Here is a 13,127-nt window from a genome sequence, read left to right as displayed (position 1 = left end):
GATCTCTAGCGTATATATCCAGGAAACAGGGGGGCTAAGGGTTCCCCATTCGATCGTGACGGCCTTTGACTTGCTTCGCTAACTTACATGATCTGCGATGCTGTCGACCAAGCCCTGGAATTCGCTACCATTTTCCAAGATCAAGTTCACCACTTCTTCATGACCTCCATCGATAGCATAATCTAAGGGCGTAGCGCCCGAATTGTCCACAATAGTTGCATCTGCTCCGTGGTTAAGCAGGATTCTCACGGTATCGATATGACCGCTTATTGCAGAGATATGAAGTGCCGTGAAGCCGTCATCATTCCTGTAGTTTACCCCAACGCCGTCTTTCAGCATGAACGGTACGATTTCAGGGTTTATGTGCTGAAGGGTGGTCGAGCCCGACTGGGCTGAGCCCTTCTTGTCGAGGGACGCTCCATGTTTGATGAGCAAGGTGACGATGTCCTCTCGTCCGTTCTTGACGGCCAGGTCCAGTGGACCCTCTACTTCGGTTTTGAGGTTCGGGTCTGCCCCATACTCCAGCAGCGTCTCCACTACGTTGGTGTGGCCATCTTCGACGGCATAGGAGAGCGGCGTAATTGATCCAGAGATACCGTTAGGATCAGCACCGTAGGTCAGCAGCAACCGAACGTTGGGTTCATGTCCGTTCTGAGCGGCTCCTGCGAGGGCCAAATGGCCTACCATTCCGTACAAACCAGTCAGCAACCTTCCGCTTCGATCAATCAGCTTTCCCAGCATGAAACTTAGCGTGGAGTGATGTCCTCGTTCCGCAGCTACTATGATTGGGGAGTAGACGCCGTCTATGCTGGTATCCCAAAGTACGCCATCCTCAGGAAGCATTGTGTCCAAAATCTCCGTCAGCCCGAAGTAGGCCGCAAGATGAATGTTCGTCCATTGTTTCGGGTACACCTGACTCCACCCCGAAGAGTGTGCCTCTGTATCATCCACCTTCAAGGCTTGGACAGCTGCCTGAACCTTGACATCCCTTCTAAGGAATCCCATGATGGCGCCGCGTATTCTGTCTTTGACTCCTGTATCCGTTGCATCTTTATGCTTGTCCAGCGCTTTTCGGGCGTAGAGACCCCATGCTAGAGCCGCGTGTATGTAGAAAGGATGTTGAAGCAAGCGTTCTTCCCACTCATCGTCTGACAGGCAGGGTCCCGCTGCAAAAGCATCCATGGAGAGATACTTGCAGCAAATTTCCGTTTGTTCCTCGGCGGCGTCTGGAAACCACGTATCCCGTGTTTGACGAAAATACTCTTCTGTCGTGTGGTGGAAGAATGTCAGACAGTTCTCTGAGCTTTCCAGGACAAGCCCAGCACAAGAAGAGATGACTGCGTTTACATCCAGAAATGTCCCAGAGTCTGAAGCGCAGTCGTTGAGAATAAACCCTATCAAGTTTTGGGCTTGCGGCTTTTCCAAAATATAGTCAGAGTGCGCCATCCATGCACTCAGGGTGTTGCCCATCTTCGATTGTTGGACGCGCAGCATGATCTTCTTATAGAAGTCGTTGATGGCTCGAGAATTCTGCAACAAGGCAAGATTGCTCAAGTATTCCATTCGCTGACTGTCCTTCAAGGCATCAATATGGGCTTTAGCAAATAGAAACCTAGCTTCGTCAGATGACTGCTCCCGAAAGGTTTAGGTCCCGACTTACACTCCTTCTGCAAAAGTCACCGTCCTCTCCTCAAGTTCCTCTAGTTGTCCTGGATAAATATTACTTGTCATCGCCGTAGTAAGAGATTTGCGTGCGTATGCTGATATGTCAGCTTCCGTGGCTCGTAGATCCTGGATCGGGAAGTCCAGTATTGCGTTGTGGATTGTCGGGATAATTCTGGAAGTGAAAAGCACGCTGACTTTGGGTTGCCCAGCAATGTCCAGTAACCACAGGATGAATTCTGTGTCTCGTGCTCGCAGATCCAATCCATCAACGACGACGAAGACTCTCGATAGACGGGATCCAGTCGAAAGATCTTGCATTGACATTTTGTCAACTGGCAAATCACTTTTCTCTTCGACTTGTGTGAAATCTGACTTCTCGGGGCCGCGGAGCTGGGTCAAGAAGCTTCGGATTAGTTTTCCCGTAATGCCTTCTTCTTTGTAAACTTCACAGAACAATCCTACGACTCCAATGGACTTATCGTTCCCGAACCTCTGTCTCAGGTCTTCAAGCACCACTGAAGCTAGAACAGATTTTCCGACACCAGGCACGCCCAGAACTAGGCGTTTCTCCCCGGCGTGAGATAGCCATGTCTGATGGCCGGTTGAGTTCAAGAACCACTGCCAGGTACCCGGGTGTCGCTGCCGTAAGTAGTAGTTCAAGGCAAATTCATCATTAGAGATGTTGTTTGGGTCTGGAGGATTGTCCTCGCTTTCCTGTTTGTCCTGGAAGTCTTCTTCGAAGGGGTCGTCCAGCTTGAGAGACGCAATATCGGGAGAAGACGATGCCTTGGAATTGATGTCTGAGAATTTTAGACTGACATCCAGGAGAGAAGATTCGGAACGATTTCCCTGAGCAGCTCCAGAATTGCTCCCATGTGTCGGCTCATCCTCTTCTAGTGTATGTCGTGGAATGGAGAAAGAAGCAAGTCGTTCCATGTGAAGGGCCATGTGATCTGTGAGAGAAGACTCAAACGGGCCTCTAGAGAGACAAAAGGCGCAAGTATCGCGCACATCCGTCGTGCTAGCATGTGCAAAGCTAGCCATGCTCTGTATCTGAGCCTGGCTTAATGTAGCGTGGGATGCTTCGAGATGCCCGATCAAGGCATCTTTCGATCTAAATAGATCTTTATGCTCGAAACAGCGCCAAACCCTACGGTGAACACGGGATTCGTGTTCCAGCCAGGCAGCCTTGCTGCTGTGCATCGCACTCGACTCTGTGCAATCGGCGTATGTACACATGTACGGTTGAAGATCTCGTAGAATATGTTCCCTGAAAGAGGTTCAGTCTCAAATGGTCCTAATAGTTCCAGTCTACGGTGAGTTCTTACCTCCAACGCCGGCCTCTTCCTTCTCGAGCGGCGCATAAGACATGACAATAAGGGCACACGAACTCCAACTGGTCGGGCTTGATTAGAGGCGGAGCAGGAAGCTCCGACGTTCCATCGTCCCCAAAAGCTGTTGAAACATAGGATATGGTGGACACGGTGTCGACGTTGTCCCCGTCGTGGTGGTACTTTGTCGCGTCTGTTCCAGACAGTAATGTGCGTCCAGCGGAACTTGGTACATGGGACTCGACGGGCCGGGGGTTTGTATTGAGACCTTCAGAAGACCGCACAACTCCCAGCGGCACGGCTACTGGGGGCTCACTTAGTCGAGCTATGGTTTCTCTTAGTTGGGACGGCCGTTCATCCTTTGCCAGCTTCTTGGCATGTCTCCGCCAGTATGCAAAGACTCGCCGTCTGCTTGTGATTGACTTGCTCCAGCGATCAACGAGGTAACTCTCGAGCATACCGCTACTCTTTTCAGCCGCAGCCGAGTCAACAGCCGCCGGAACATGGAGATCATCGTAAATTTCAACTGCAGCTTGATTCTTCCGAAGCTGCCGAAGAGTTTCTTCGACATGTTGTCGATCAAGAGTCGAGTAAGCTTCGAGTAAGTCGCCCATCGTCGTTCCATCGACAGAAACTAGCTCCTTATGGTTCAGAGCCTTGTGGTCTAGATGCGCAGTTCTGTTTGCAGGCCCCCTGATTCTGAAGGATAATTTGACGAGTGATGACAGGATGTGATTTATCTCGGCAGTGTTCTGCCCTAGTTCTGTCTGTTTCACGGGGACTCTTGAAAAATAACCGCCGTCGTCTGAGCTGCCGCTCTCACTGGAGTAGCCTGAACTGTCATCCATATCGTTTATGAGCGTTTCTTCCAAGGGTGGTCTTGATCCAGTCACCACTTGTTCGCCTAGTCATTCGATTAGCCAAAATGTTCGCGATTCATCTGCCTGGATTCTCTGCTAAAGATACAGGAAATCGGATGGGCTTCGTACTTCTCTTGATAGTGTTTTCCAGCTCCTTCAGCAGCTTGTATACGGTGCTGTGCATGAGACTGGAATCCATCAAACGAAAGTCCAACGACGCTCTGCCTCGTTGAAGGGCTCCGAGGTTGGTTGCCCATAGTTTGAAACGATCTTGCTGGTCTCGCACAACTTGTGAAGGGAGCTGTGCTTTGAACTTGTCGATGGCAGTTTCTGAGCTGGACTTTAAGGCGTTGAACAAAGACATGCATGTTCTAGTGGCCTCTGCCAGAGGAAAAGCCTGTTGTGATTCCATGATATCGGTTTCCGTCTGAGAGAAGCTTGCACTTTTTGGACCGCATTATCTGTTTTGAGAACCGCGGTGGTAATAGTCGTACTCAATAAACACCACTATAATGTTCCAGACGTTATTTGAATGAGGATGAGATACGATCGGATGGCCAAACTGAAGTTCTCAACCGCATTAGTGCCCCTGAAATTTTGTTGTACTGAAGGTCTGAACGATCAGGCAGAGCAAAATCACGCAACGATCAAGTGTCATTCCCGGGCGATTTCGAGATAAGGCTCGGGTTTGGCAAGGTACTTCCGGAAAGAGGGGTAATCACTTGTATCTCATCGATGGAACGGTCCAATTGGAATCATTCATTCTGCAAGGCTCCTGTCGTTCTAGTTCAGCTCAGCTCGGTTATGCAAGCTGACGGAGCATCATCCAACCATGGTAACTCCTACAGTCGAGTTCCCAACTTCTCTCGTCTCCCTGCGACCCTCAGCATTTGATTTCGAATCAGAATTGTAGCAACTTCTAATGACAGTTTCTAAAGCTTACAGACTTTAGCATTGGCCTTCCAGATGGCAGAGATCGCTGGTCTGGTTCTCGGCGCCGTTCCTCTCGTCATATCTGCCCTGGAGCATTACCAGGAATTCGTTGACCCCGCCGTGGCCTTTTTCAAATGGAGAGGAGAGTTATCAAAAGTAATTTTGCGCCTGGTTACCGAAAGAGCCACGTATGACCAAAACCTTCGATTGATGCTGGCGCGAATTGTGAGCCACGATGAACTGGACCGGATGGTCGAAGACCCCCAAGATCACCTCTGGACATCCAGAGAGCTTTTATTGGACCTGAAAAGCGAGTTGAGCAGAGCTTGCGGGCCATGCATGGCATTAGTGAAGGAAATGGAGGCCGTCATGGTGACCATCGCGGCTGGTCTAGACATTGACGGCTCGGACCAGGTTAGCGGACCATGAAGCAGAGGTTGGCGGTGCTACGCTGACAGAATTGTGAACCAAGGTATTGAATAATGGGCTTCAGACCGTCATATCAGCAAACCCGCCAGTCTCGAAGACGCCTGATCCTCGTCAGCGCTTTCAGTTCCGGAAGCGCGTCAATTTCACCATGAAGCGGCGGACCATCGACAAGAAGCTCACCGAACTAGAAAGCTGTAACAGGAAACTCCGAGACTTGTTAACGGGCGCCGATGCGATCAATGCAATCCAGCAGGATGAGGGGCCTACCCGGAGACCGCGCATTCGCTTCGTGGCACCCCTTCAGAGCATCCGCGCAAACGCCTCAAGAGTCCATGGAGGGCTCTGCGGGCGGTGGTGTTCGGATCACGACTGTCATCACGCGGGGCTGCTTCTAGAACAACGCATTGCTCGACGCATAAAGAAGAGCCGGAAGGGAAACGTGATGGAGGCAGGTAAAATGGATCGCTTTGGAGTGTCGCTGTGGCGGGCTGCCGTCATGACATGGCTTGATACAGAATTCAGGATTGACGACTCACTAATAACGCCCAGGTAAACTTCTCATCTTGACTAAAAGCGTTCCGTGGTTCTAACCTATAATGTAGAAGCGAAAATGCACCAAAGGTGGCATTCTCAATGGCGGAACTAAAAGAAAGCCTAGACGAGACCGAAAGTATAACAGTCCTAGAGGTGAAGGACATATGCACAACAATCGAGGAAGCTATGCACCCTCACATTGGCTTCGCCATCGACTCCTCGGATATACTGAGGGGACTGTACCAGGTTGAAACCCAAAAATGCACTCTCGCCCAGAGCCATACGACGCTGGACGAGTTCCTGCCATCCATCAAGCGCCATGACTACGTGCTAGCAGATTACTACTGCCTCGCCGTCACCCTTGCGTCTTCAGTTCTGCAGCTAAGCGAGACACCCTGGCTACATCAACCATGGAGCAGGAGAAGCATCGCCTTCCTACGTTTGAAGGGCGGGAATGCTTCATCGGTGGACATCAGACATCCCTACCTTACATGTCAATACTGTGCTGGTATGCGCCCTCAAGTAGTTCATTCTCATTATATACAGGTCTAACATCCAACTCCCCAAGATGAGCCATCGCCCCAGTTCAAGTCTGACGTCCCACCTGCCGGGCGAATCAACATGCTCGCCCTCGCCACAATGCTGGTAGAACTGAAATGCGGCAGCCCAATAGAAAGCTTGCGGCAAGTTCAAGATCTACCCCCGGACGGACAGCCCAATATGTGGACCGACCTTTCGACGGTGACGAGGTGGCTCGATGTCCAGGTGAACGAGGGGAATCTCAGCTTTGGGTTCACGAGCGCAATTACATATTGTCTTCAGTGCTGCGTCAATCCGTTCGCATCGCTGGATGATACGGAATTTGTCCAGTCGATCGAGGAAAACGTCTTGGAACCTCTGGAGAGAGAAATGCAACAGCTGCTCTACGGGTAGAACACGATGTTTCTACATAGCTACAGCCACCCATATTTGATGACCTCGCTGTAAAGACGATGCGTGGAGTTGGGGGAAATGAACCATGGCCATGCGATTTTGGTGGTTTTATATAAGAAGCAATTGTGGATTTAGCTTATGAATGACGGAAAAGTCGACAAGATCCGGAAATCCGTCTGAAACTGGCCAGTGTAGTAGACAAGTATATATATTGGAGTTGTCGCTATCTAGCTATACATCAAACTTCAAAGCCGAGAGCGCAAACTATCCAAGTTCGCTCGGCATAGCGACGCTCTTGTACGAGATGGCACCATAACTTTTCCCCGACGGATCTATCCAGTCACTCAACAGCCATCCATACCATACGCTCCATTCTCCCAGCACGATAACGTCGCCTCCATCATGACCACTCTATGAGCAACGCTTCGGCCACCCCAGGACAAGATCCGAGAAAGAAAAAATAATGGGAATATGCGCCATCTGAACGCCATGCCATAGATAACAAGACTCCGGAAACGCCCTTGACATATGCCAACGTATATGATCGATGTACAACCTCAACTCCCAAACACGCTGCGTCATCTCATCAAGATAAATGGGAAATAAGATGAAACGTAAATGAAATGTTGCAACTTAGTGCCAACCACCATGCATGCGGTCGTTATCCTCGTGGATACGGAAACCGATCCCGTCCTCGGCACCGGGGACCTGCCAGCCACGCTGAGTGCTGGGGTACTCAGACGGCTGGCTGCTCACATCGGATTGAGCGTCGTCGTTAGCACCCACTGCAGGGGAGAAGAGTGGATCGATGTTCTCCCCATCCGACATGTGGTCTTGGTCCTCGATACCAGGCCAAGGCTCATCCTCAGGCTGCCGCGGGTGCGATGAGTCACCGTCACGCACTGTAACCATGTGAGTCACCTCGACACTGTAGTCGCTGCCGTCCTCATCATAAGGGTTGGTGCTCCCGTAATCCGGTCCTAGGTTTTCGTCATCCTGCACGTCGTCTTCCGTATTGGAATCTTCCACTACACCACCGGAAACACGTGGGCGTGACTCCGTGAGCGGCGCGTTGCTGTACGGGGTAGCGTAGTACATCGGCGTAATCCCACGACCGGTTTGATGGCGCTCGTCGGCGGGGATGAAGCCGGGCGCAGGGCTGGGCGAGATGGTCCAGCGAGGTGTGTTACGAGGGCGACTAGGCGAACGAGTCCGTCGGCGTTTGTAAGCATTTGACATTGCTGATGCTGTCGCTGCCGCCATGTTCGGAGGACTGGTCCGGATCTGAGCGGCCAGCTGTCGTTGCCCAAATGACGACACGCGCCGCTTAGTGAAGGCTGGTGAGTAGTTCGCAGGGACTGATGGCGGCATTGAGGTGGTGCGGATATAGGGCGGCTTTGAACCCTTCCGCTCCCTCATCATAGTCTCTCTCAAAGGAGTCTGGCCACGAGTCATCATCGGACTAGACGATCGCATAGACGATTGCATCGTGATGTGGTGAAGCGAAGGGGAGGCTGACATCCTCTGCCTTGCTTGTCGGATACTCAACGACGACTGAGAACTGGGGACCTCGTCCAAATGATCATTCCATGCCCAGTAGTCTTCGCGGGCATCCGCTTCAGGAACCTCCTGCGTCGATTGAGAATCGGGATAAAAGCGGCTTGTTTCCCGAAGCCGTTGCCAAGTCCAGCCGGACTCAAACGCCTGCAAGTCCTGCAGGTAAGCTTCAGGCTGAGTGATAAACAGACGAGGCTCAGAGGAGCGCATGACGACAGAGTGGAGGAACGACACGTCCCATATAGCGGGAGTGATCATCTCTGCTGGCGTCAAGAAACGGAGGCGAGAATCTTTGTGGACCTTGCGGAGAGGCACCCATGATTGCTGGAGGCCCAAGAAGCGATCGGCCTTCCCATCAAAGCTCCGCCGGCGAAAAGGTGATGGCGTAGCGACCGAAAAGTCGGCAAACGTGTTGGAGAAGGCAGCATGCATGGCTGCCTGGACGCTCCTGGCGTCGGTGCCTTTGATGGATATGGTCCGTATGAGGCCGCGACTCCTTAGTCGTCTGTCGATGACGCTCGTTGGGCCGCACGCCTTGGCCATGAGCCATTCGTGGTCATGGCCCGGAGCGGCCCATTCCGCGCAGAAGGGCGACTGGGCCCTCATTGTCAAGCCGCTGTTAGTGTTGGGTAGCTGTGTCCACTCGTCCAAGCTGGAGTGAACGTCAGCCTTAAAATCTTGAAGCTCTTGCCAGATGCGCTTGAGAGGAAATGGCATGAAGACAACTTCAAGCTCCCATGGCCGGGCTGGTGAGGGTATTTGCGACTGAAGCTGGTAGAGCTGTGATTGTAAGGTTTGGATCTGACCGAGCATCTCATGTGAGTGGGCGGCGCGGGATGTTGTGCTTGTCGCGACAGAGACGACACTGTTGGTCGACTCATCGACATTCTGCCGGTCGCGACGGCCGACAAGACTGCTGGTATCGTTCATGACCTTCTCAACCTCCTCCATGCGCACCTCGAGATCGGTGACGCGAAGGTCGACAGCATCATGCTTGTCATGGCATTCATCATGTCCAGCTGCAGAGAAGGAGACGTTTTCCAGCTTTTCCAGGCGGCTCTCATGTCCCTGAACGGTATCTGATAAATGGCGGAATGTTTCGCGGGATGGTCCTGCAAACAAGGCGTCGACTTTTTCCATGGGTCTTGGGGACTGCGCTCTAGGTGTCTCTGCGCCGCTGTCACTGTGAGGAATAGTTGCGCCATCATCCTTAGTAGACTGGCAATCCGGCTGAGCAAACGTAAATCCGGCATCCTGGAATCTGTCCTTTCGCGGTGTCCTGGGATTAGAAGTAACACCACTTAGTGTTTGAAGGCCCCTTCCGGCAAAGGGACGAAGGTAGCGGGCCTGGCTGGAGGAGGTGGTGGAGCTGGCCTGAGATGGCATTAGACATTGAACTGGTATTGGCGGCAACGTGGCATTAGTTCCAGGCTGGGACTGTATGAAATCGCCCCAGGGTAACGTATCCTGTAAAGAAGACTCCGGGCGCTGGCTGGGTTGGTCCAGAGGCCGAGGCCTGGGTGGTTCCTCGGGCTTGTTAGGGGGCATCGCCATGGCGGCATCCAGGTTCATAAACTCCATGGTCGGGGTAAATCCAGCGGGCATGCGGAAAGACATCTCGGGCATCTGGACCGGGCTGAGAGGTTCCCTGGAAATCCTCGGCTTCTCATTCTCCTGTCCGGCGATGTGGGCAACGGGCGCGGCGAAGAGCGCGGGCGCATTGGCGGCGGTGGGAGTCTGCGCAGGCGCCGGCGCTTCGCTCCCAGCCCGACCGCCATCGTCGTGATAGCAAGCATGATGGGAGCACATGCACCAGACGGAGTTGTCAGCGCCCAGCGTATCTGCGTATGCTCTCCCTGCGGCAAAGCGACTCCAAAAACGACGGCATCCACACATGGCTCCATTGGCGCCGGGCGTCAAGTCCACGTAGTTGCAGCCTCCTCCGGGAAGGGAGACTGGGGAGCGCTGAGGAGCGCCATCATTGTAAATGTCGAAGAAGGATGAGCCCGGGAGAGGAGCATCGAACGGTGTTGCTGCCATTGGCGGCAGTGATATTCATCGGAGAGGTTGGGTGATCGGTGCGGCGGCGGCGACGGGGATGGCGCTGGTAGGTAGGCGAAAGGTGGAATGTTGGGATGAAGATGGGATATCGGTCACGCGACGATGTTGACTCGGGATGTTGAAGAGAGGAAGTTGGTGAACCGAGAAGTGAGAGAGAGAGAAATCGCTAGGCGGCCCAAACCAGGGCCCAGCTGGGTCGCAATCCGAGAGACCTAGAACATGGCAGCTGGTGCGAATGTTAGCTCTGTCCTATCCTGTGCTGTCCGGACCGGCAAGGCAAGGTATACGGCATGCGGGATGCGGTATGTCCAGGCTGGAAGTCGGCATTCGCAAGCCCACCGGGGGAATCCTCAGGGCCGACGCAACAACCTGGAAAGCAAATTCACCCACCCAAACACGGAAGAAGATATGTGAGCAGCACGGCGATGAATTGGCGATAGGGTGCTCTTTTTATAAACGCGTGCGCTTTTGCGTAGCTGATTTGCGCCACTCGAAGAATGGCAGGCGAACCGTCGAGGCGAATAATTGACTGGAGGGGAACGGGGTGTTGTTGATGAAAGTGAGGCGGCGACGGGATTGGGCGACGGCGGGACGAGCACGACAGATTGAACGACGACTGGGACCGTTGGCCGATGGAGGATGGCGGATGGCGGGGGGGTACCACGGAGAGAGCAGGAACGAAGGAGGAACCAAGTCACAACCCCAGTAGCACAGATGGCATGGGGATGAGAGATAATTGTGGAGCAGAAGAGAGAGGGAAACAGTCAGAATAGAGTGTTGGGTAGCATCCAGAATCAATATGGCCGAGTTTCTCCAGCTGTCGGTATCCGTCGTCAGTCAGTTGATGCGTCTCGTCGAGGTGTTGTCGGAACAGAATGGTTCAAGAGATGCAGGTATTGAGGAATGACTCGAAAGAGGATGCAGGGCTTCCTGATATCCCGCGCCTTGTCCTGAGGCCTCTGTCGGTGTCGGGTCAAAATAAGGTCATGATGTTAGCGCTGGTGGTAGTTGGAGTGGACAGGCAGCTAACAAGAGCTGTGATGTCGCAACATGAACTCGTTGGAGGAGGTGGTGGTGGTGTGCCTGGTTGCTGCTAGCTAGCTGTACGTACAGAGTAGGCGCATGCACTATGCAGGATGCGCGCTATCTGTACGCGAGGTCGGTGGTCGCCTCCTCACCCATCCACATCACCCACCAGCCATGCCATGCATCCATGGCACGGCAATGGGCCTTGTGTGAGCGGCTTCAGAGCAGCAAAGTCGGCTGTTTGGGGGGATGGATAGTGAACTGTCTGCTCCCACTTCAGCTGCTCTCCCTGCTGCAGGTGGCAGGCCGCAGCAGCTGGCGCTTCCGGCGCGCGACCTCGAAACCCAGCAAGCAACCCTTGGAAGCACTCGCAGAGGAGGGGAGAGGAACAGCAGAAAAAAAAAAAGACGGAAGAGACCGCAACCTCGACGCGTAAAGTGTCCAGGTGGTTCGCGGCAATCCCTGCAAGCTCCATGTTCCTGGTCCGCAGCGGAAGCATCCCATTGGCCCGACGCGCTTCGAAAGCGCAGGTTGAGCGACTCGGACCCCTCCACTCCATACCTAGCCCGCCCTTCTCCACCTGCGCAACTTGTATCGCGCAGAGCACAAACTCCAAACCCCCCTCCAGAATGATGCTGTGAACTGCGAGTCGCCTCTCCTGCAGCTACTTCGCCAACCTCAACCTCCCCATGTCTTGCTTAGCCCCAAACAATGCGTTCCACTTTAAAGCGGTAGCCCGTAAGACAAACAAACAGGGCATCTCACACTGTGTGTCGTTCATTGGTGGTAGTGTTAGTGTTAGTGGTAGGGAGGAGGGGCAAATAGTTGTAAAAAGCAACGACAACCGCCGCTGTTAGTGCTAGGCTGGGCTGGGCTGGCTATCCATTCCGGACCAGAGATGGGCGGACAGATGTGATGCATTTCTAGCCGTCGCACCCAGGTTGTGATTGCAAACTTGGTGAGCGCGGGTACGCATGCCTTGATTGCGTCTTTTTTTTTTTTTCACGGTGATCAAGGCGAACTACAACGGCGACAATCTAAACGGGGTTCCGCAGGCTTACAAGTATGATGATGCTATCCATTCGCAAGCGTGAGGCGTCCGCCCCGACGATCCGCTGAGCGCGAGGCGCCCAACATGACTGGCCTCCAAGCGAGAGACAACTGTCAGGATTGTCTGGATAGCGCCCTTGTCAACAGGCAAGTCTCCACAGGAACCCTAATCTTGTGCAGGTTTCAAATAGCCTCGCAGTTCCACGGTTGGCTCAAGACGTCAACTGAAGGTGAGGTGAGCGCTGATAGTGCGGCGTGAATGATGGCAACGTGTGGTTTGCCTGCCCGTCCGGGTCCGGTGTGCACCATGGGACTAGGAAGACAAGCAACGCAGGCACCCCGGGGATGACGAGCTCTGAGGGATAAACGACCGTCGATCAAGCTTCGAAACACCCTCGTCTGTTGAGCCCGTTTCGCAGCATTTCCCCCAATCGTCCGACTCGTTCACCGATACTCGGATTGCCTGAGGTTAAAAAGTAGCTGCCACACCAACTCGACCTGCCAAGTTGCCTTAGGTGCTTGTGTCACCCTTCCCGTCCCGCCTTCGGGGCCTAAGCTCCACAATCTGCCGCCGCCCAGCCGGTCCATCCGGCCACTCATCCGGAGCAGTGGACCATTCCCTTCCCGGCAGCTCTGCCTGCCTATCACGGAAAGTCTTATCTTTTCCCCATCAACGCATCATTCATTATCCTTAGCCATATCACGTCTTTCATTACAACGTAGACCAGATAGCTCGACGGGCAAAGGA

The 13,127-nt window shown here is 53.4% G+C and overlaps 3 protein-coding genes across 3 annotated transcripts; 1 reads left to right on the top strand and 2 right to left on the bottom strand.

Moving 5' to 3' along the window:
• Positions 1 to 78: 78 nt before the first annotated feature.
• On the bottom strand, positions 79 to 4,268 carry ANK3-4-0 (Ankyrin-3; the record flags this gene model as incomplete). The annotated part of the gene is made up of 4 exons (XM_032035484.1): positions 79 to 1,612; positions 1,661 to 2,935; positions 2,994 to 3,900; positions 3,986 to 4,268. 4 exons carry the CDS (start codon positions 4,266 to 4,268, stop codon positions 79 to 81), a joined length of 3,999 nt encoding a protein of 1,332 aa, XP_031892547.1.
• A 554-nt stretch (positions 4,269 to 4,822) lies between these two features.
• CGGC5_v006135 (uncharacterized protein) lies at positions 4,823 to 6,685 on the top strand (the record flags this gene model as incomplete). Its single annotated transcript, XM_032035473.2, has 4 exons — positions 4,823 to 5,203; positions 5,262 to 5,767; positions 5,821 to 6,260; positions 6,321 to 6,685. The coding sequence occupies 4 exons, from the start codon at positions 4,823 to 4,825 to the stop codon at positions 6,683 to 6,685; spliced, it is 1,692 nt and encodes a 563-aa protein (XP_031892627.2).
• A 633-nt stretch (positions 6,686 to 7,318) lies between these two features.
• On the bottom strand, positions 7,319 to 10,282 carry CGGC5_v006134 (uncharacterized protein; the record flags this gene model as incomplete). The annotated part of the gene is made up of 1 exon (XM_032035460.1): positions 7,319 to 10,282. One exon carries the CDS (start codon positions 10,280 to 10,282, stop codon positions 7,319 to 7,321), a length of 2,964 nt encoding a protein of 987 aa, XP_031892669.1.
• Positions 10,283 to 13,127: the final 2,845 nt, after the last annotated feature.

This window comes from Colletotrichum fructicola (assembly GCF_000319635.2).
Source record: "Colletotrichum fructicola Nara gc5 chromosome Unknown KSG_Nara_v1_contig03, whole genome shotgun sequence".
In the NCBI taxonomy this organism is placed as follows: Eukaryota; Fungi; Ascomycota; class Sordariomycetes; order Glomerellales; family Glomerellaceae; genus Colletotrichum; species Colletotrichum fructicola.
This window is presented reverse-complemented; position numbering and strand designations above follow the sequence as displayed.